This window comes from Lissotriton helveticus, chromosome 1_1, assembly GCF_964261635.1.
Source record: "Lissotriton helveticus chromosome 1_1, aLisHel1.1, whole genome shotgun sequence".
NCBI lineage: Eukaryota > Metazoa > Chordata > Amphibia > Caudata > Salamandridae > Lissotriton > Lissotriton helveticus.
In genome coordinates, this window is record NC_136057.1 from 1,865,574,137 (window position 1) to 1,865,598,293 (window position 24,157).

Sequence of the window (24,157 nt, forward strand, 5' to 3'; positions counted from 1 at the left end):
AACAAAGGCCTGACGGAGCCGAGGGGCTGTCAACCCCCTCGGCCTCCGCAAGTCCTGTGTTTTACAAATTAGAACAGTCTGCCCTCTAAGAGTGGAATGTTCTAAAAGACTTAGAGCCCCCTGCCGTGGGCTATACCAGCCATTAAAGGCCTGCTCCCTTGTTGAAGGCCCTCGCCTTTAATGCTGGAGCGGGCCTATAATGGCCGGTAGAGCCCACTACATCGGGCTTTAAGGCTGTTTTGGTGCCTAGTTATCCAGGAGCCAGAGTCATCTCTCCTCCGAGACCCTGATCTGCCCCTTCACAGCACCCCTACTTAATTATCCCTCTGCATGCTGGATTACCGCTTTAGTTCTGTTTCTACCAGTACTTAATATTTCCCCACTCTACAGTATGCCTGTGCTCATCCCTCTGCTGTTCTGTATCAGGAGGGACCTGCATCCACCACTATTCGCCCACTGAGAAGACTTGCCAACCATTATTCGCTGGTTTATAATGGGCAGTTCTTTTTATCTGCTGTCAATGTGCCTTGACATGTGGGCACAGTGGGCCTCATTTATGAGGCCGTGCGTCACTTTTACGCCGCCGGTGCGTCACTTTTTGTGACGCACCAGCAGCGTAAAAAATGTGCCTTGTTGCACCATATTTACAAACCCCTGCGCCACATTATACCTGCGCCAGGTATAATGTATGCAGGGGGGAGCGTTCTGACGCAAGACAGGGTCATAGAAGTGACGCAGTGAAATCTATAACATTTCACTGCGCCACTTCTAGGACACAAATGCGTCAATTTCTTACGCCTGCCTCACAGCAGGCGTAAGACTGACGCAGGTCCTTTCACATGGGGCTTGCCCTATGTGAAAGGACACATTGCTGGAGTTGCGTCACTTTTGTGACACACTCCAGCAATGCGTCACTTTTGCGCCATTCAGATATGTCAGAAATACTGACGTATCTGTAACTCCTTGCACCATGATGTGTCATACTGTAAATATAACGCATCATTGGTGTTGCAAGGAGGGCGCAGTGAAAAGTGACGCATCGCTGTTTTCACACAGCGATGCGTCACATTTCATAAATGAGGCCCAGTATACTTCAAGGCACGCCATTGCACTACTCACATGATAAGCCGTGGACTTAAAACCACCTTAAGCCAGGTTATCCAAAGACTCTTCATTCCCAAAGACAGACTTTGCGCTACAGACACAGCATTTTTTAATAGAATACATGTTTTTAGTTTATCATTCTGTAGAGGAATGTTTTTTTTTTTAATGTAACAAAGGAATATAACAATTAGTATATTAAACAAAATATAAAACAACTGTAAGGTTTTAGCATATGAATTTGCAGGTCAGGCCCTGTCGGAAACAATCATTATAACATAACGTGTGTATTTGTAAAGCGCACATTCACCAGTGGGCATCCTGGCTCTGAATAACAGAAGTTTATTGTTACCCAACTCAATGGTACTCATTTCATCAACCGCAGGAGGATGAAAGGCTGAGTGAACCCACCGGGATTTGAACCTGTGACCATGAGGTCAAACACAGACACCTATAGTAGATGCATTCGTCTACTAAGTCACCAGCCCTGGTATAATTATCCCGTCTGATAAAAATCCGACATTGATGTGTTTGAAATTTATCTGATGTGAGTTATTCCAAAGGTTTGGGCACATTTTGGTTAATGCTAGGCATTTTCTACTTCTTAAATTCTATCGAGTTTGGCCTGCCAGCATTTCACAAGGTGTTTGTCATGACTGCAAAAAAAGACCTTTTGCAGTCAGGTCCCAACTTGCCAGAGAACTTCAGTCTATTCATATCGGCGAGGGTGCTGTGGCGCACCCATCTTTTGGAAGGATTCTACGGCACGTATGTGTCAACGCCACTTGGAGGTAGCAGTTGCTGAAGGCTTGCTTGACACTGGTGTAAAAAAAAATAAAAGTTACTTTTACAAACTACAAGCAAGGTTCATAGAGCCTAAACCTTAATGCATATACAGTAGTTGGTACAGCAATATACTTTCTAGGATTATCGCTGTAGTCTCAGTTTTCATGTCATATTAAAAAATCTATCTAGGTATCCCATGAAGCACCAACCCAAAAAAAGAGGAGCGAATTCAGGAATTTGAACTACATTTGGGAAATGAAGAGCCTATTTCCTAGGCGTTTCAACTTATCACATAATACTTGAAGGGATAAGGTAAAGTAGGCGTGCAGGATTTCCAAACTGTTGCCTTGTAGGTATGAATTTCACAAATGGCACCATCTGTGAAGCAAGTTGTTTGTGTGGAAGGCCGAAACTCGTCAATTCAAGCTCCCATGTTGGAAGTGATTTAAAAAAAAATTATTTCTTCCTGGATATTTTCAAGGCATCATCACCAACACAAACCATGGGGGTAGACTTCATACAATAAGTCAATCTTACTCCCCATTAGATTTGTACCCAGACTGCCAAAATACTGCCCGATTACACATGCTTAAGTAGTAAGCATTTTGGGTTGTGCGTTGACCAACTGAAGTGGACTGGGAGTTTTTTATCTAGAGAGCCCGGTCACATATTGGCATCGGATTCATTTGATTAGATGTTCTGTAACTATGTAGAAACTTCTAGGGCTCTGAGTGTAGCACCAAAGTAGGATTGGAACAAATGATTTTCAATTATTTTTTTAAGTACTTTTTTCAATGGTAAGAAACTAAGGTATAGAACAGTTGACGCACAAGTGAACTATTGCATATGCTTTAGGGTTTTTAGAACCATGAACATGCAATGCAGGTCGCCTTCTCCCGGGGCATTTCCTAAAATTGTTGAATACAAACATTATTTCCTCTTCTATCCTTCTGAATCCAAATAACTGACTAACCTATCCACCACTGAAAATGCACTTGCATGTTTCACTATACTAAATCAACACAAATCCTCTATGGGTCCCGGAGTACCGTGCTACTCGCTGAAAAAAGCACTTTGACGCCTCGTCAGGGGTAGTAAGCGCTATACAAATGCAATTACAATACGATACAATCTACGAGTGAACAATGAGAGAAATTATGAGAGGTAACATGTACAATAATAGTTATGTTTGTGAAAGATCAGATCCCTGTGAACTTCAGTGTCCTTCCTGACTCGATTAATGTTTTTTTAAAGTTTTACTCCCAAATCCAACTGAATTAGTAAAAACCATGAGGAGGATGGGGGAAGCGGAGACGTTCCACAAACAAAATCCTTCCCTTCCTTTCGAGCATGTCTCTGTAAAATTGAATCTTCTTGTCGTTGTTAGGTGATTGGCCTTTACTCCTTCTTGAAGTACCACACCTCATTGTGGCGGTTAAAGACCTTGAATGGGCTGTCATAGCCTGCAGTGTAGTAGTAGTCTTGATGGAAGGATTGCTCATCCTTTGTCAGGCTCTGCGCCAACCGTTGGGCCTCTTCTGCAAACTTCTCTGGAGACGCGAAGCCGCCAAAGGACCTACAAAGAGGACGAGAGCAGAGAGTAGGCTTGTAACTGGCACTAACTTTGGAACAATGCTAATAACTGTGCCTGCTCTCTTCTGGGATGCAACACTTACTGTGTCCGCTATTGTAAGGTTCACACCACTCCCTGTGTACATCACTTGATGTTTTTAATCTCTTGTAGTACATATTGAGCCTCATTTACAAAATTTGGACGCACAGCAGCTGCACATAAACAATCAATAATGGTGATTTGCTACTTCTATGTGTGCTGCATTCTGCAGCACACATAGAAGTAGCAAAGCACCATTATTCAGGATTGTTTTATGTGCATGCAGGTGTCCCTTCATGCACAAAAACAATCTTTAATGGTCCTTTCACCAGAGCCAGGTGTTGTGGTAGAACGCCCACAGCAACACACACTGCACGCCCTTTTCACTCATATACCTGTGTTAATGGGTGCCATATTTGCAAAGCGGCGTTAAGTCACAAAAAGTGAATATGGAGCAGGGCATTGTGCCACCGGAACAATGATAAAAGTGATGTTCCAGTGGTGCAAACCCCTCGTGCATATGCCCCATTGTTTTCTATATTTTCAAGATGGCCACTGCTTGCTTCATCACTTTACGTCAAGTAACACAGTGGCCATCTTAAAAGCATAGAAAATATTCTTTGGGCAGAGATGGGGTGAATGAGAAGGGAGCAATGGAAAGTGAGCTCTAAAGAAAAGGACAAATTATATACCATGCGCTCATACAGAGGGCTAAACAACAACAGGAATTAAAAACAAAAACAAGGCCTTCCATGGGGTCAGTGGAAGAAGGATATGCCCCATCTAATCACATACAAGGGTAAACAAGTTTGTTCAAGTGGTGGGACAAACAAGATATCCAAAAAAGAGCAGGGAAGTAAGATTGTATACCATGATGTCTACGACAGACAGCTGAAGAAGTGTGCTGTAATAATGCAAAAAGTGAGGCTAATATGTAAGGCAGTGAACGAAAATAAGCATACCCTGTGTTTTCCAATCCTGAGAGCAAAACAGAAGTCACAGCAGGAAATGAGAATTTTTGAGTGTGCCAAATTGGGCAGAGGAAAAGGTGGAAGGTGCTCAGCTCTCAAATGGGGAAAAACGTACATCAACTAGTTCAAAAAACACTTCAGAAACTGGAAAAATGGGCATCATATTGCAATACTTTAATTTGTTTTACTTCCTGGCTCTTTTTTTCTGGAGACTTTGCCTTTCAGGATTAAAACGTTTTCAAAATGGGCCTAGCAGAAACACTGATGCCAGATGCCAATGATTTTCTGAATATATATTCATATACATCCAAATCCTAACTTCCTACAACTAGGGACGAGCCCTCTTCCTACCTGACAAAGATGGCGGCGCCCTTCCTCTCCTCGATGAAGACGTCTTCACTGGTTGGCTTTGGCGGGCATTCCTGGTGATCCGGCGGGACGAAAAACGACATGTGAAGGTCCGGACTGCCAGTTTTCACCACCATGGTCACTGGTACAGTCATCTCTATCTTGGTCTCTGGAAAGACAGGTTTGGCTTCAACCAAGGAAATGTGCACCCCTGAATCAATTAAGCAACCCTAACTGAAAACCCCCTAAAGGAACAGGTTTGCCAGACGAAGGGTATCAAACACCTTTAGAAAAATACCAATGCCTGAACTATATACATGTCCAGCCATTTGAATTTAATTTCCTGTCCAGAGGTGAAAATGGCAAGAAAGAGAGAAAAATAATGAATGCTGTACCTCGGTTTCTCTAAAAGGTGGAGAGGTGTGGTGCAGCGGCCAGGGCAGCTGCCTTCAGAGCCCAGGGTTCACGGTTCGATCCCCGAAACCGGTGGCCGCTCGAGCTCAGCACCATGCGACACTGGGCAATAGCTCACTTAAGGGCATATTACCAAGCAATAGCGATAATTATCGCTATTGCTTGGTTAGAGATTAAATTTTACCGCTAAGCTGCGGCGATTTTATCGCAGATAAACCTTGGTATTACCAAGGTTTATCGCAAATGTGATAAAAAACGGCCGCAATGCATGAATATCGCTGAAAAGTCAGCGATATTCATGCATTACTGAGCTAATGCTCTTAGCCATGTTATCCACCTCCCATTGGATAACATGGCTAAGAACTGCTCAGGGCAGGTGTTAGCTTTTGGAGATATTCGTGCTTAGCGCGAATATCTCCAAAAGTTGGTAATAGGAGATAGCGATGTTAGCGACTGTTTCGAGTCGCTACCATCTTGGCACGCCCACTTTGCATGTCATTAGTGATAAATATCACTGACATGCAAAGTGGGGCCCAAGATGGTCGCTATCTCCTACTAGCTGTCGCTAACTGGTGTTAGCGACAGCTAGGTAATAGGGAGATAATTTTATCTCCGCTTTCTTGGCTTTTAAAGCCAAAAAAGCGGAGATAAACCCCCTTGATAATATGCCCCTTAATTTCCACATCGGCCCCAGCGCTATGAGACCCGTAAGGGTGAGTAGTTTGCACTTTACAAATGCAGACCTTTGTACATTTTTTAAGACAGATGTGGGCATTCTGGGACAGTAAAGACTTGGGGTTGTGAGAGTGCTTTGGAGACATGGAAGGTGCCATAATAGTCAGTCGCCTGCTAGTATGCTCACTCCCTTGTTCCTGGGAAAATGGCCTGTCCCTGTCACCTGTAATGAATCCCTGCGGCCACCACCAGTGCGTAGCAAAATGAAAGCACTGGAGTAGTTGAGGGGAAGATTGTTTATGTGCAGGAAGGTCCCCCTTCCTGCACATAAACAATCTTGAAATGCCGTTTTGAGTTGCAAAATGTTTTTTTTTTTAAATGATTGTTTATGTGTAGGAAGGGGGACCTTCCTGCACATAAACAATCATTGGCGTTTTGCTGTTTCTTTGTGTGTTGCCCAAGGCAGCAAACATGGAAACAGCAAATACGAGGAGAAATAAAGCACTTCTCATTGTTTTGCCTGTTTAAAGACCAGGTTTTCCCTGATCTTCATTTTGGCGCTGCCTCCTATTTACCCAGCTCTTATAAATAGGGGGCTGTGTCAAAATCAATGGGTGTTGCAGTGGAACGCCCACAGCAACATCCCTTGCACGCCCCTTTCACGCTAAGTGTAGCGTGAAATGGGGCCTTACTTACAAGGCATTGTTAAGCCACATTGTGTCTTAACACCGCCTTGTAAATAAGGCAACGCTCCTATCGCCATCACTACGTCACAAAAAGTGATATTGTGATGGCGATAGGGGCTTGTAAATATGCCCCTTAGCTACCAACATTAAAAAACACACCATCCAGGACTCCTTGGCGCCACGGCTGCAGGGTTGCAACAGAACAAGGTGCTGCCTGTCAGAGCAAGACTTCCAGGAGCACCCAGTTAGTTGAAGCAGCTGTATTTAACTCAAAATACGGTCTTCCTGTTCCCCTTCAGCCATCACTGCCTTCATCTGGGGTTGTGTGATTCTTAAAATACATGGAAAAACAAGCACGGGCAAAGCCAATATGCCTGTTGGCGTCTGGCAGTCTTTTGGCTTTGTCAATGTCTGTTGTTTGACGTTTCTTGCAAAGGTTTATTTTTGGGCCCTCATCAATCTGGGGGGGAAAAAACAACGATAAGCAAAAATATATTTTGGCCTCCAATAGCACATACTGCCATTGTAGTCCCTGGCATTAAAGGGAACTACTTTGTGTGTGGGTGTGCTACTTGTGAAATATCTAATGCTGTCAATCACACTAAAGTTAACCAATGGATAGAGTGGGATGATCAACTGCCCCATACTGTATGCTACAGCAGGTGGTAGAAAAAAAGTGAATGACAATAGCAGACCAATGCATGAAGAGGACTGGCTGAAAGGCCTTATAAGTAATAATACTATAGATGTAAATGTAGTGGAATCAAAATGTCATAGCTAATGCCAGAACTAGTCAGCCTCGTGGTAACCCTCTTTTAGTTAGAAATGGGCAGCACAAGCAAATGTTTAAACAAGCACTGGCAAAGCCAACAGGTCTGGCTCACATTTTTAGTCCTGACCAAAACAATAAAAAAAAAGCCAGCAGAAATTAAAAAACTAAACAACCTTTTCTGTAGAGACTGCATCTAAGAGATAAATAATTTAGTATGTGTCGATTCAGTATACTTTTGATATGTAAAATAGTCCCACATGCATGACCATGCAACCATGCCTTAGAAAGTGCAATGATACTTTAAAGCAGCCAATAGTATGTGGTGAGAGTGATACACTCCATTAGGCAAATCCCAAGCCCACTCTATGAATGTTTTAAAGATTTGGTAGCAACAGGTCAGACAAATGAGATGTCAAGCTAGACCTAGAAAGGGCGGATCTAATGATTAACGTAAAGCTGGTCTCCTTAGCTAGCCTTACATCACCAATAATCATTACCAATAAGTGTTCCAGAATGTCCTTTTGTTTTAGGAGTCTGGTTGGTTTTTAAAACCTATTTGTTACATCACTGGATAGCCCATTTATATACCAGGTTTATCCATACTCTACTGTTTTCTAGCCAGTTATCCCGCTCCAATTATAAAATCAGGTTCTACAGACATGTAGCCATCACCTCTTACACTATCAAAAGTGGAATTTTTTTGTAAGGTGTGTGAGGGTGGCAGTGGTGTTGTGCGAGGATTGCAATGCCCTGCAGAGTTCCTGAAGGTGGCAGAGAGGTAACCAACCCCTGCAGGCCTTTGAGAGTGGTAGTGTCCCGTTGGTGTTTGAGAAATGGAGGGTCATATTTACAAGCCCCTATCGCCACCACAACATCACTTTCAGTGACGTTGTGATGGAGAAAGGGGCATCGCCTTATTTACAAGGCAGTGTTAAGCCACTTAAGGCTGCTTTGTAAATAAGGCACCCTTTCACATTGCACTTAGCGTGAAGTTGACCCAGTCTCAACTTCCATTCCTAAAGTAGGTAACTGCAAAGGATGATGTTATGTCCCTGCTAATATAAATCTTGCCACACCGGTCACGACGTTCCTATTGCGCTCTGTGTCATTAGCGCTTAGGAGCTGCTCTTCCGCAGCGGGGCGCCTTGCAGCTTGGCATCGCTCTCTTTATAATCCATATGAAAGCACACCACACTTGAGGCACCACAGGCTGTCGTTAAAATTACCTTCTTTATTGGCAAGGCAGCAGGGAGACTAACAGCACCCCGTCAGTTAAAATCTTCCCCAAACGCGTTTCAGGCTATCATAGCCATTGATCACTGGGATCTGGATTATATGGATTACATAGCCGTCGGTGCCAGACTACGAGGTGCCCGGCTGCGGAAGAGCAGCTCCTAAGCACCCATGAGACTGTGTGGCATTCTTAATACACACATAGCGTCTCACTGTTTGTGTCAGTGCCTTTATGCCCTTTATACGCTCCTGCGTAAATGTTTACTTGACGGTCCCATCATTATGCAGGGAGTGGACTACTCACAGTTATAGCACCACAGGCTTAAGTAATACACTTGTATACCTTCATTTCTTCAGCGTACTGAATGCCAGACAAAGAAATTATATATATATATATATATATTGTTCAGCAAACGTCCCAATGTGAGAGGAGCAGCAACAAGCTGGTGCTGGCGGCGAGGTTCAGGACACCCTCGCAAAAATATGAAAGCAAGTTTTCTTCAACAGAAGACGCCGCACACCACCTCAGATATCAGATTAGATTGTTTATTTCATGTAGGTTCCCCACCTACGCGTTTCAGACAGATACACTGTCCTTGATCACGGTACAAACACGTGTCCATCATTATATATATATATACACGCAGATTTATGGAACTTTCACGCAATGCACCAATGGAACTTGCTGTGCTGTGTTATATGGAAGGGAAAGTGCAGAAATGCACCAGATTTACAGAAATGCACCAAATTTTACTAAGATATTGTGCACTTCTGCTCCCTCCTTATGCTGCTGTGTCAACGTAGGCACCCTTGTTTCATGGCGCAAGTGTACCTGCGTTTTGGTCAGGAAAGTTTTTGTGCAAGAAGGGATGCCTTCCTGCGCAAAAACTATCCTTAGGGGAGTCTTCTTGAATACAACGAGGAAGTAACAAGGAGAAATATACGTATTTCTCCTCCTTCTACCAAGGTCGGGTAAGTGCACCATTTTGGCACATACTCAGGTTTACTGATTTTAGTAAATCTAAGTGTGTCAAAATACATGGGTGGCTGAACAGAAACAACCATGCTCCACCCATGTAATGCCTTCCCAACACAGGGTAACGCAGGGCAGCGCAAGGCACCCCCTTGCATTATTTTGTGATTAATAAGGGACGCATTGTCACAAAATATCAAGGTACGTGGCTGTATAAATGTCACTTAAGCGCTTCTGTCAGCTTATGTGACACAAGCACAATAAAAGTGCTTAGAAATCTGGCCCATTATGTGTAAACTGGCTGAAATGTACTGCTTTTACACGTGAATTCACCAGCCCCACAAATCAAAATTGTACACACCAACCCACGTGCACCTACACCACAACTTCATGACGTGCCAAGGATCAAAGAACTGGCACCGGCCCAAATTCATGAGCCAGTAAGGATGTTCACCAAAGCTGGCTGAGATGGGTTAGCAATTTTTTCTCCCAAATTGGTTTGGCCTCTGTTCTACTAACACCAGTGTTGAATCCCATATGACACCCCCCTCCACTCAATGAAAAATATTTCTCTTACTCTCATTTTTTAGGGTGAAGATTTCTTACAACTCCCTTACTCTCAAAGACTTTTGTGCAGATCTGCAGAACTTATATGTGCTCAGAGGCTACCAAAACGTATTTAAACACACTTTTCCTTTGCAGCCAGGTCAGAGGGACACTGCTTGCATGACCTGCATGCATACAGCCCCATGCAACCACGTCCCTGGGCCAGGACCCAGCCCGCCCCTAAGGTCCACACTGCAGTCCCAGTGGTTACTCTGGGACTGGTTCGAATAAGCCTCCGGGACCTGCAAGGGCCTGGATACCCTATCGGGTGATTAGCCGTGCTTTATAAATCCTGATTGATTGAATGACACTCTAATGGGTGAGGTACAAGGTTTCAAGACCTGTCCTTTCCTCTTCATCCGCCATAACTAGTAGGAACACAGGTGCTACACAAGTGTGCGCATCTGCCTTTTCCAGCAGGTTGCTGTTGTCTAAATTCACCAAAGCACAAAAACACAAGCACACTGGCGATAAGGAACTCAATACTGCACTCATGTCACTCTTGATCCTCTTTCCTGCATACCACAGCACTCCCAGTCACCCTCTTCCAGCTCCCTTTCCACCACAGCACCAGTGACCAGGTGCCATGACACATGCCAACATGTGAAAGTGGGAAAGAGGGAGGTTTACCAAACGAAATCACAGTTATTCATTTTCTCCATTGATTAAACATTGATATGGGGGTCATTTTAGATGGATGAATTTTTGGCTTTAAAAATCTGGAGCCTCCCGCCTATATCAGGTGTATGCATGACGTGCCGATCAGAGGGCCAGATGTACGAAGCATTTTACCGGTCGCAAACTGCCCATGTACAGAAGGCAAAATGCGACTCGGTAACTTGTTACCGAATCATATTTTGCTTTTGCACTTCGGTATTAGGAATGGGTGAATAGCAGTGGTATGTATAAATGTTTTGCGACCGGGAAGGCGGTCGCAAATCATTCACAGTTACTACCAACGTCAAGTTGGTGGTAATCCATTCGTAAACGAGAAGTGTGAATTTGGGCACCAACATTTTTTAAGAGCACGCGGTGGTCCCACGGACAACTGCCTACTATTAAAAAATTAAAAAGGCAGTTTTTTAAAATTTGTATTTATTTATTTATAAAGTTTAATATAGCGTGAACTTAATCCCGAAGGATATCAGAGCGCTTTACACTTGAGGGAATGCGGTAACATAACAGTACGAGAGTCAAATAGGGAATATACAAAAGCAATACAATAGTGCACATAGAAGACTCAAGATATGCCTTGGCTATGAGTATAATGTACTATGCATTGAAACAGAACGACAAAGGGTAGTCAGTACAATAGTAAAGAACCAGAATGCCGCCCTTTCTTGTAGTGTGACGGATGCACTAATAGCTGACCTTCGCTCATCTTATGAAGGTAAGAACTTGTTCATGAGGAATCGTTTTGCTTCCCATTTGGATGCAGCCTTGGAGGAGATTCTCCTGATTTACGGTGGGAGAGAGTTCCAGATTTTTGGAGCAGAACCCGAGAAGGCTCGTTGACATGTTCTCTTTTTGCGGAAGTTCTTGGGTTTCAGGAGGAGGGAGTTAGCACTCCTCGACGGTCTACCCCCTCCAGATAGTATTAACTTTTGCGCCAGGTAATTGGGGGTTTTGAAGTGGAGGGCCTTGTGCGCTAACAATGTAATCTTTAGTTGAATTCTAGCTTTGTAGGGCTGCCAGTTTAGAGATTTTAGGACCGGGGAGATGTGGGCATTTCGCTTGGTGCCCGTAATCAGTCTGGCCGCAGCGTTCAATGATGCCTTTAGAGGAGCCAAAGTGTATTTGGGGAGACCGCATAGTGTAGCACTGCCATAATCAAGCCTCGGTAGAACAAGCGCTTGGACCACCTGCTTGAAATCGGCTTGAGGTAGGAACGGTTTGAGAATCCTGAGAGTTCTCAGCAGGTGGTTAACTCCCTTGCTTACGTTACTGATCTGGGTCTTCATATTCAAATGTTTGTCCAGTGTGATTCCTAGAGATTTAGCTGAGTCAATAATGTGTGGGGAGCAGTTGAAGGTTGTGAGTTGGTTCATCCATAGGTCAATATTAGGGGTGTGTTTCGGGGGAGAGATGAGGAGAAATTCTGTTTTGGAGGTGTTTAGCAGGAGGTGGTTCTTAGTTAGCCAATTTTAGGTAGTCTGTAAGGTGGAGTTGAGTGAAGAGATGTTGTCCGGGGAGGAGATTTTCAGGTAGAGTTAGGTGTCGTCTGCATACATATGGAAGTGAATGTCCATGGATTTTAGTACATTAGCTAGTGGTTCCAGAAACAAATTGAATGGAATGGGAGATAAGGAGGATCCTTGGGGAACCCCCATGGGGACAGGGGATGGCTGCGATAAAGAATGGTTCGCCTCAACTCTTTGCGATCTATGCTGGAGGAAGGACTGGAGGAAGGACGAGAACCACTTCAGCACCTGTCCAGAGAGGCCCATCCTTTGCTCCAAAATATCTAGTAGGTTGTCGTGATTGACAGTGTCAAAAGTTGAGTAGAGGTCTAGTAGGATAAGTAGGCATGATTCATTTCAGTCGCCGGGGCGTGGCTTGGACGCCGATCGGGATGGCGGCGTGAGCTCGTAGCTCCGCGCAGAATCCCGTTAATTCTCCTGTTTTCGGAACCCTAGGCGGCCCGGAGACGACGCTCCTGCCCTCTGAAGTGCGAGGGGACAGCTGGACACTATTGGTGAGCCGCTGGGGGACTGCAGGCCCCGAGGAGACCGAGTCGAAGAGGCGGCTGAGGTGTTGCCGAGGGTGCGAAGAAAATGGCGGCGAGGAGTTCGGCGGGCCCCGAACTCCAGCTCTGAGCCGAGTTGTCGCCGTCTGGCGAAGGATACTGGCAGGAGACCCTGCGTTCGGCTGATCGAGGCACTGGGGTCGGCGGTGCTGTGCCTTGGGGTCGAGTGACGCTGCCTTGACTCACCAGGAGCTTGGGGACCCTGGCTGGCTGCCGCCTGGAGACTCATACTTTCCCCCTCAGGCTCCCGAGGGGGGCGGCGGAGCGGAGTGTACCTAGCTGGTTGTTGCTCCTGTGAGTTTCTGTGGAGACATTGCTCTGCCCGGTGCCCGACTACCTGGCACTAGCCTACGGGCGCTGACGACAGCGGGCTCCAGGACCTGTGACGCAGCACCCTGGAATGGCGGCGACTGGAGGGCCGGTGGCCGTGAGATGCACTGAGGAGGGCTCGGCGACATCGACTCGGCTGGGCGAGGGTCCCTCCCCGGAGCTTGACCGAGAACAGCGGCTGAACCAGCGATTGGATGCCATACTTGATGCGATCGCCTCGACTAAGGACGCGTTGCACCAGGACATCGCCCAAGTGGCCACGGGCCTAGGGCTGCTCCGCGCGGATCATGCGAAGCTAGCGGACAGAGTTAAGGACCATGACCAACTGCTGCTGGACCTGAAACCATCGGTGGTGGCCGCGGAGCATAGGATTGCGGACATGTTGGCCCGGCTGGACTCGCTGGAACGGAGGGCGGAGGATGCCGAAGGCCGCAATAGGCGGAACAACGTGCGGGTCGTCGGCCTTCCGGAACGGATTGAGGGGGAGGATGCGGTGGCCTATATGGAGACCTGGTTCCGCACTGTGGTGGCGCCGGAGGGGCTCACTCCTTTTTTCACGCTGGAGAGGGCCCACCGGGTTCCTGCTCGCCCGCCGGGGATTGGCCGCCCCCCCCGACCGATGGTGGTGAGGCTCCTCCACTACAAGGACCGAGATCTCCTCATACAGCGGGCCAGGATGTCGGGCCCTTATGAGGTGGAGAACAGTAGGGTTACGATCTTCCCGGACTACACCCAAGCGGTCCAGAAAAACCGGGCATCATTCTTGGCGGTGAAGAAAGAACTCAGGGAGGAAGGCGTTCAGTATTCCTTGCTCTACCCGGCTAAGTTGCGGATCATCATGGATGGGGCTACGCACTTTTTTCAGACTCCGGACGAGGTTTGGCTTTGGCTGGAGTCGTATAGAGCGGGGACGGACAGATCACATAAAAGCAGACGAGATGAACCCAAGCGGCCCCGGGTGAGGCAATCGCAACGAATCAGATCCCGCAACAGGCGCCAGCGGGAGAAACGGGAGGCTCAAATGGCGGCGGAGAAGAGGGATGCACTCGCAGCGACGGCGGCCATTACAGGGTCGCAACAGAACAGTGAACGGGCTGAAACGGACTCGGGAGGGGAAGGCAGCAAGACGGGCGAGGAACTCTCGGAGGCGGAAAGCTTGAAGGGGCCGACGGTGACCCCACAGACTTCCGATGGTATCTTTTGCGGCTGAGTTTGGACTGGGCTAGTTCGAGACTTCATGGTAGGGTGGTATCCTGCTGTTGGAGGACGGGATGCCGGGAGGGGAGGCTGAGTGCTTCGGGAGGGATGGAGGCGCGGGGTGCGAGCTCCGCTTGCTGGGGTCGGCGGCGACTCAACCCCCTTGGGCCCTTAAGGCCGACTGTGGTGGAGACCACAGGGTAGGAGTGTGGGTCGTTGGTTCAAGGTTTGGATGGGGGCGGCCATTGGGTTCGTGAGCTCTGTCCTGGGGAGTGGGGTTTGGGGAGTTTTTCTGTTTTGGGGGTGTTTGGGGGGGGGCAACTGCATTGGGGGGGCTGTGAACATTCGTTATTTGCTTTGGACTGTACGAAGTTGGAATGGGGACGTTACCTAATCTGAAATGCCTGACGTGGAATGTCCGGGGGCTGCGAACTATGGTGAAACGTCATAAGGTCCATGCATATCTAGTACGCAGGGGGGTTCAGATTGCCATGCTCCAGGAGACTCATCTTACTAAGAAAGAGTGTACTGCCTTGCAGAAACGATGGAGGGGCCAGGTGTTTGGCACCACTTACTCAGCGTATGCCAGGGGGGTGCTGATCTGGGTGAGGGCGGGGATACCCTTTCAATTACTGAATCAAGCTGTGGATCCGGATGGCAGGTTTGTGGCGGTGGAGGGGAGGTTATATGGACGGGATGTGGTTTTCTGCTGTGTGTATGCGCCGAACGCTGATCAAGCTCGATATTTTGATAGCCTCTCGGGGTCTTTGGCCTCTTTCCTGGCGGCCCCAATAGTGCTAGGGGGGGACTTTAACTCGATCACGGATGTGGTTCTGGATAGGTCCCATCCCCCCCTGGTGGACTCCCCGGTGCGCAGGTTAGCCGCGCACAGGAAGGACTGGCAGGATAGGTGGGGGTTGCTGGATGTCTGGAGGGAACGGCACAGGGGAACCAGGGATTATTCCTTTTACTCTGCTCTTCATGACCTGCATGTCAGGATTGATTCGGTGCTCTGCAGTGGATCCCTGGCCCCGCTGATCTCCCATGCGGAGTACTTGGCTAGAACGATCTCAGATCATAACCCCCTATTGGTGCACATTCAGTGGCAGAGAGAGCGCTCAGTAATTCCAACGTGGCGGCTTCGGCCGGAAACGCTTGAAGATCCTGTGTTCTCTGATGCGGTTCGACAAGGCATTGATAGCTATTTCGGAGTGAATGAGGGCTCGGCCACGAGTAGGTCCACTGAATGGGATGCAATGAAAGTGGTAGTGAGAGGAGTGTGTTTGGGTAGGTTTTCAAATGCTCGCACGGCTGTGTTGACTGACCTCATGAAAGCGGAAGAAAGGTTGAGGGATTTGGAGCGCCGCAGGCCAGCTAGGCCGGACTTACAGGCCCAGCTCTTAGAAGCGAAAGAAGTGGTCGCCACTGAGACGGAACGTTTACGTAGCTATGATCACAGGCAATATATCATCAGGGCGCATGCGGAAAGAGACAAGGTGCGTACCCTCTTGGCCAGACTGGCTAATCCGGAACTTAGGGGCTCCCCGATCCTCGGCATTCGTACTGCGCAGGGAGAGATGGTATACACCCAAGCAGCGGTATTGGAATGTTTTAGGGGGTACTATGAGGAACTGTATCAGGGCCAGCTGGGAGTGGGGGCCCAGGACATTGCGGAATACTTGGGGGCAAGGCAGCTTCCGGTCCTAGATGAGGAGGACGCGAAGGAACTGGGCGGCCCGATCACGCTCTCAGAAATACGGGCGGCCATTAAGCATATGGCTCGCAACAAAACGCCCGGGGTGGACGGATTACCGATTGAATTTTATCAGCGGTATGCGGACTGTTTGGCGCCCAGGCTGTTGGTGGTGTACGCTGAAGCCTTCGAGGCTGGGGTATTGCCTGGGTCCATGCGGGAGGCCTTGATAGTGCCGCTCCTAAAGCCTGGCCGGGATGCTGCGGATGTGAGGTCTTACCGCCCGCTATCCATGCTGACGGTGGATTATAAAATTCTGAGCCGCATACTGGCCACCAGACTGGCCCCATATATGACGGGCCTGGTACATAGGGACCAGGCCGGGTTCATACCCACGAGGAGCACGGCGTTGAATATTCGCCGCTTGGTGGGGATAATGGACGCCATCTTGGACGAGGAGGGAGCCCCGGCGGTCCTATCCGTGGACATCGAGAAAGCCTTTGATAGCTTGGAATGGCCGTTCCTGGACGGAGTTTTGGAGAGGTTTGGCATGGGAGGGGTTCCGCAGGTGGACGAGGGTCTTGTATGCTTCGGCGGCGGCGAGGGTGCGTTTGGGCGGCCTGGTGTCTGCGGCGTACCCGGTGGGCAGGGGCACGCGGCAGGGATGCTCTCTGTCCCCCCTGTTGTTTGCTCTGGCGATGGAACCTTTGGCGGTCCATGCGAGGTCGGGTGTCAGGTACGCGGGGATAGCGAGAGGCGGGCAGTGGCATTATATATCGCTGTATGCGGATGACTTGCTCCTATACCTGGCTGATACCTCGCGGGCATTGACAGGTGCGATGGAGCTATTGTCGGAGTTCGGCCGGCTGTCGGGCCTTAAGGTCAATTGGGCGAAGACTTGTGTGTTCCCGCTGCGAGCGGACTCGCCCGTTCCTGGCGGCGACTTGGGCGTGGTGTGGGAGCCATCTTGTTTTACCTATCTGGGTGTTCGCATCTACCACGCGACTGCGGACCTCTTGGAGGGCAACATTGGACGCTGTGTTCGGGCACTGAGGGGCAGCTTGTCTTTCTGGTCGACCCTCCCGCTGACGGTTCTGGGTAGGATTGCCCTTTTGAAGATGGTGGCGCTCCCCCGCTTCCTCTATTATTTCCGAACGCTGCCTGTCTGGATTCCCCAAGGGGTCTTCAGAGACCTGAGATCGATGATTATTGGCTTCTTATGGGGGCACGGCCGCCGTAGAGTGGCCCTGACCACGCTCCTCCGCCCTAAGGTTGAAGGGGGCATGGCTGTGCCTGACTTCGAGCTGTATTATCTAGCGGCGCAGCTGCAGGTTCTTACACAGAACGTAGCTAGGGTGTTCCGGGGTCCAGAGGAGGACCGGGACCGAGGGATACGACGCCACGTGCTGTACTATATTGTCATGCAGCAGAGGCTTGAGCTGCGGGCCCTCACTATGGAGGAAAGGACGCTCCGGCTGTGTTGGCAGAGGAGCCTTCGGAGAGCGAGGGCTTCGCGGCCTTATGCGCCGGAGATCCCGATCGGCATGCTGACGGCCTTGCCGCACGGAGGAGATTGGTCCCCGTTGCTGGATTGGGAGGAGGCGGGACTACAGGTGGTAGGCGACTTGTACGTAGATGGGGCTTTGGCACCGTTCGAGGCGCTCCGGGACCAGTTCGGGCTGCCCGACGGGGGGTTCCTCCTGCACGCGGCGGTGGTGGCTGCCATACAGAAGCACTGGAAGGGGGGGCTCGTAGAACCCACGACGACTATGGCGTGCCAATATGTGGTGATGGCGGCGGGCACGGTCAAAGCTGTGACATGCCTCCATAATAGGATGTTGAATGAGGGACTGGAGCCACTCCTGGGGCTCAAGGCTAAATGGGAGGAGAGTGTGGGCCGGCACATACCGGATGCGGCTTGGGGACACATCCTGCGGCGCACGTGGAAGGGCACGAGAAATGCGCGCTTTCAGCAAGTGCATTTCTATGTGCTTCATAGGGCCTATTTAACTCCAGAGAAATTACAGCGGTACTTCCAGGTGCCGGATGCTCGCTGCCCACGGTGTTCGTCTCTGGGAGCGGACATGGATCATTTGTTTTGGAAGTGCCCGCAATTGGGGACCTATTGGGCGGAGGTAGGGGGACTCCTGAATGTAGTGACAGATAGGGAGGTGGAATTCGACATGGCGGCGTGCCTGCTGCTCTGGTTCCCGCACACTAAACGCACCAAGGTGACGAGCAGGTTCCTTCATCTGGGTCTGATATTGGCGCAGAGGGAGATATCGTGGCATTGGAAGTCCAGGGGGGGCCCTCGCTGCGTAGATGGAAGAATGAATTGCTGCGGTGGTCTGCCTGTGAGAGTGTGCTCCGGATGCGGCAGGCTGTTAAGATGGGGAATGAGAAAGTTTTGGAAGCGGCGCGTGCATGGGAGCTAGTGGTGCAGGCCTTGCGTGATTCTTTTGTGGACGACGAGGATGGGGAGAACTAAACCGGTGGACACCACGGGCGGACACAGAAGTGCTATCTTCCGCACTGTGGTGGTTCCATCTAACTTGACAGGACGAGGCGTACGCCCAGCAGTTGCCAGGGGGGGGGGCCTTGGGGGGGACTGGTTCATGAGGGTTCGGGGTGGGACGGAAGCCACTGGATGGTAGCCGCCTGGGTGCTTTGACTCTACTAGGATGGTTGGTACGGGGTGGAGTATGAAAGGGCTGGAGGGAGTAGCCAGGCGGGAAAGAACGATAGCACCTAGGGCAGGCCCCGATACGAGCGGTGTCACTGTTTACCTCTGGGATGGCTGACGGAGATGTTGTTGTGGGGGGGGGGATAAAAGCAGATACGTACAACGACTTTTCGACCATGGTCCCCGTGGGACGTGCACCGTGCTTTTCCTATTAAATGTAATGACATGCCGCCCGGCCCCCGGGATGCGGGCTGAATGGCTGTGTATGGTTTGGACTTCTTAGTGGACGGGGGGATGTCACGAGTGCACTGGTTGATTGTTTGTATCCTGTGGTTTCTAATTTTGCAATAAAAATATATTTAAAAAAAAAAAAAAAATGATTCATTTCAGTCAAGCATTCTTAGGATGTCATCCATTATGTGAGTGAGAGCCGATTCATTGCTATGCCCGCTACGAAAGCCCGATTGGTGTTGGTCCAGGAGGTGGAAATTTTCAATGTGAGCACATAATTGGGACTGGACACATTTTTCCAGGAGTTTGGCTAGAGTGGGGATGCTGGAGCGGAAGTTGTTAAGATCCGTTCTGTCTACTGTAGGTTTTTTTAGAATACCTGGGCCTCTTTTAGGCAGTCTGGGATCGTACACTGCGAGAGAGAAGCATTGAAGATCTTTATCCAGAAGGGAAATATCGAATCTTTAATTGCTTTGAAGATGGTAGGTGGAAGAGGGTCACTGAAGTGATTAGATGGTTTGATACTCCGAAGGACCTCATTGATGTTGTTTTCCTTTAGGATGGTAAAGGTGTCCCAGGAAGCATTGTGCTCGATACCCCTGCTAAGGGTGACGACCTTGTCTGGTGCGACCTGGGGGGTGCCGGGCCGTTTGATGTTAAAAGAGATCTCCTGGTTTCTAGATCAATGATAATAAGTCTTGTTTTCTTAGTAAAAAAGGACGCCAAGTATGAACAAGAGGGAGGACTGATCTCGGAGGCTGAACGGTTGGGGGCTCTGACAGATTGTTGTTTGACCAGTTCGAACAGTTTCTTGGGTCGATTGGCCGCTTGATTGAGTTGGGATCGGAAATATTCCGCCTTGGCTGTCTTGATTGGTTTATTATAAGAGCTTCTAGCTGATCTGAGGTTTTTTAGATGGGCCACTGAAGGAGCGCTCTAAGGCCCTTAGATTGCGACGTTCCGATTTTAGGTTGCTATTGAACCATGGTTTAGATATTTTTGAGGGTGCATTTTTTTGTTGGAGTGGAGCAATGTCGTCCATGATGCTGGAAATAGAAGAGTTATAGAAGTCTGTGAGTGCATGTACTTCAATTAAGTCTCTTTGAGGAGAGAGGGCTCGCTTGCAGCGGGTTGCTAAGTCAACTGCATTTATGTGTCTGAGGTCACGTCTCCAGATCTTTGATTTAGTAGGTTGAGAATTACTCTGAGAAACCTCCAAGTTGATTTGGAAGGAAATGACGTGATGGTCTGACCAGTCACAGGGTATGATGGAGTCCAGAGTGATTGAGTGTCCTTTGGAGATGATGAGGTCAAGAGGTTCCCCTTTACTGTGGGTAGGCTGGTCACAGTGTTGAACCAAATCGTGATCCTTCAAGAAGGAATTGAGGCATGCTTCCGCTGGGTGATTAGGGTTTGACCAATGAAGGTTAAAGTCTCCCAAGTAGATGTGGGGCTGCACTGAATCCACATTGTCCGCTATGGTTTCCATGAATTGTTCAATGAATGGTAGATTGTCACCCGGAGGGTGATAGAATATATGAAGTTTGCAAACCATCTGTTTGTTACTGGAAATGTTGAGGCAAAGGTATTCGCAGGTTGATGCGGAAGAGGATTCTGAGGGAGATCGCAAGTGTATTTTGATGTATATGGTCTAGGCCACCTCCCAATTTCGTAACTCTGTCTAGACGAATTATGTCATGGGAGGGAGGCACCAAGAGGTCTAAAATCCGATTGGATGAGGGGTTGAGCCATGTTTCTGTGAGTATAATGATGTCTAAATCTTTATGTTGTATGAAATGAAATGAAATGAAAGGGGAATTTGTAATGCGCAACTTAGCCCAGGAAGGGCATCAAGGCGCAGAGAACAGACATACAAATAGTCTCAAAGAGCCAAAGTGCAGATCAGCTAATACGCCTGGGAGAAGAGCCAAGTCTTCAGAAGTTTGCTTGTTGGCAGACCTACAGTTGAGTAATATGCATTTGAGTGTAGCCGGAGTCTGGGGGGAAGGAGGCTGAATGATGTTCACTCTCCTGGGGTTGATATTATTTATGACTCTGTGGTTATGGTGGGCTTCTCTGTTCGGGTTAGAGAGAACTGTTTTAATTATTCCCTTTGTATTTGAGTTGGTGTGCGTATTTGAAGAAAATGGCTTGAGTAGGCTATCCGATTTGTTGGTTGCAGGCCCTGTCAACGAGCATCTGTCGAGAGAAGCAGTGTTAAGAAGAGGGACGATAGAAGGGGAGGAGGGATGGTCATTGGGAGCTTTATCTGTGACACTGGCTGTGGTACTGGGCCAGTTTGTATGAGAGAGGAGGGGACTTAACAAGGGGAGATATTCAAGTGAAAGTGCTTTCAGGACGTGGAATTTGTTGGAGAGAAGGTGCAATTGGTGGGAGATATCGTCCAAACATGCCAGCACATCTGGGTGGTGGGAGATGGGCGGAAGTTGAGGGTAGAGATCCGGAGAGGGGGGAGGGAGTATAGGTGTATTAGAGAGATCTGTGGCGGTGAGGGGGTATTCCAATGGAGAGGGTTGGTCATTGGGTGTGAGTGGAGTTGAAGAAAGCCTTGATCGGTATGAAGATGGGGTGTGAGGATCTAGAGAGGGGGGAGGATGTCTATGTGGGATAGGGAGGACATAGACGTTAGTAGGGGAGTCCTGCGTAGTAGGTTGTTCATTGAATCTTAACAGTGTTCTTGAACGTGATGGTCCGGAGATTGGCAGTGGTGATAAAGTTAATGGCCTCGTGTTATGCGGTTCAGGCAGAACCGTGAACGGCAGGGGCAAGGGATGGGAACTGGGTGAGGGGGGAGGTAAATCTGAGGAGGAGATGAGGCTATCGCTTTGAAAGGTGCTTGCGGTGGTTAGATCTCGGTCTTGTTGTACATAAGATGAGTTGTTCACCATAGAGCCTTAGATCCTCAGAAAGAGCTTGTCAAATTGCTCTAGGTTTCGATTGGAAGCTTGTAGATAGTAATGGTGAGATCTATTTTATAAATTGTAGAGGATGAAGTGGACAGACTAAAACCGTGGGGATTTCTCTTTATTTGTTTGCACTGGAAGAAGGATAGGAGAGATTTCCTCCATTGGGCCCTTTTGTTTTAGAAATGCATCCCGTTTTCCTTTAAGGAAAATGGGCTGCATGACAAAAAAAATTGTTTTATTCAAAAAGCAATCACACATATGGTGGTCTGCTGACCCCAGCAGGCCACCATCCCTGTGATTGTAGCCATTCACAATGATGAGACAGGTCAATTTGCGACCCACTGCGAATCGCTAACAGTGGCAAACACTGTTGTACATACCAGTTTGAGATTTCCTAATAGCAAATTGCTAAAATTCGCTATTAGGAAATCGCAAGCGCGCAATTTCGTACATCTACCCCTAAGCACCACACAAGAATTAAAATAAAATATTGGTGAAGGAGGAGAATGGGGTAAAAAAGGAGAAGGGGTTCTATGAAGAACGGGAATCTTTAAAAAAGTGTTCAGGGAGGAATAGGATGGGGAATTAAGTGGGGGAACCCCCTTAAAAAGAGAATGAGGCGAGAAAGCGGGGAAAGAACAAAGAAGGGGTGGGTGTGGGGCACCTTTCAAAGAAAACATTTGCAAATCCAGTAGGTTGCGCCTTTGGGGTGTCATGAATCTACTGGCACCTACGACAATCAGTAGGCCTGTGCATACTCACACCTACTTAATTACTCAGGTTCCTGTTTAGTTACTTCTTACTTTACGGATCTAAGATGACGGACGCCACTTGGCACGATAAATTGAGAATAATCTCTTTAATTACGCTTAAGTGAATTTGCACAAGCAGAGCGGCCTGGTTGCAAGTGGGAGTTGCTGGGGCCTTAAGAAATGTAAAGAAAAATATTTAAAGGACTGTGAGGGGTGATTGAATAGCAGGAAGTGGACAGGGAATGAAATAAAAATTATAAAAAAGCCAGGTGGGGTAGAAGAGAAAAAGAAGGGAGGGAAAAGCAGCACATGAGGGAGAGAGCAGGGCGAGACAAGCCGTAACAGGCACCGGGCTTTTTCCCAGTGGGGCGGAAGGGTGGGGGGTGGCTTTTGACCTGTGGGAGACAGTTTTGTTACTGGGGCCTGGTTTTACAGCAGTGCTACAATATCGGTCCCCTGTAACAAAAGCGGCAGCGGTGCTTCACACTAGCAACCCCTCAGGGCCAGCACATCTACTCATCTAGTGCTGAATGATAATGAAAAAGTAGATTCCTAAAAGTAAGTAATGGAAGGTTACAGGTCCACTTATTAAAAGCATGGTAAAGAGGCTATGCTCCAGGGGAGGGACAAACACAAGAAGAGGAAAGAGAGCCATTGAATAAGAAGCAAGGAAATAAGAGTGACCATAAAACCAACAAATAAAAACAGGGGGCATGCTGTACCTCGACTATATGTTTTTAGGATTGTCCACAAAAGGTAATTCCCAACCAAATAGCTAAAGCGGACTTGTGGGCAAAACCTAAAAAGAAAGTTTAGTTAGGGGGAAAAATAACAGGGCAAAAAATATTTTTCACTAAAAAGGGCCTTTAATAGCTTAATTGAGTCAGCCTAATGGAAATCGAAGAGAAAAATTCCTCAAAACAGGTTTGCCCAAAACAATTGTCAGAACCGGTTTCTTCAGGTTGTGTTTTTCACCGACTATATATACAACCAGTGAGTGATGGTGGCAGGATTCCTGGAGTGTGAGGGTAGCAATTTCAGGCAGATGTGAGTGGCAAGGCTTTGAGGGTGTGTGAAGGTGATGGCTCTCTTTAGCTTGGTGAGAGTGGCAATGCACTGAAAGTATGTGAGAAGAAAGAGTAATCCGGGGTAAATGGTCACAGTTCATTGAAAGAGAGGCCATGACATAACTGCAGCCTCTAACTGACCACCGCAGCAGAAAAAGTAAGAAATTTCTAGAAAAAAGAAGGAAGACAAGTTATTCCGCATTTACTTGATGACTGATGAGATTAACATAAGTAAAGGAGGAAAGTCTTCAACTAACACGAATGGTTGCAAAAATAAAATTAGCTGTTCCTGCCGATTAACTGTGAGAAGATATAACATTGACTGGAGGGGAACAATTGATCGCCCACCAGATT

At 48.1% G+C, this 24,157-nt stretch overlaps 1 protein-coding gene across 1 annotated transcript in view; it reads right to left on the reverse strand.

The window, feature by feature from the left end:
• Positions 1 to 1,196: 1,196 nt before the first annotated feature.
• LOC144754202 (heme-binding protein 2-like) overlaps positions 1,197 to 24,157 on the reverse strand; it is a 28,600-nt gene continuing 5,639 nt past the window's right edge. Inside the window, exons 4-5 of the mRNA XM_078641792.1 lie at positions 4,822 to 4,987; positions 1,197 to 3,463 (exon numbers count right to left, since the gene is read on the reverse strand). Of these exons, the coding sequence (XP_078497918.1) occupies positions 3,286 to 3,463; positions 4,822 to 4,987 (344 nt within the window). The 3' untranslated portion in view covers positions 1,197 to 3,285. The remainder of the gene's footprint in view (positions 3,464 to 4,821; positions 4,988 to 24,157) is intronic.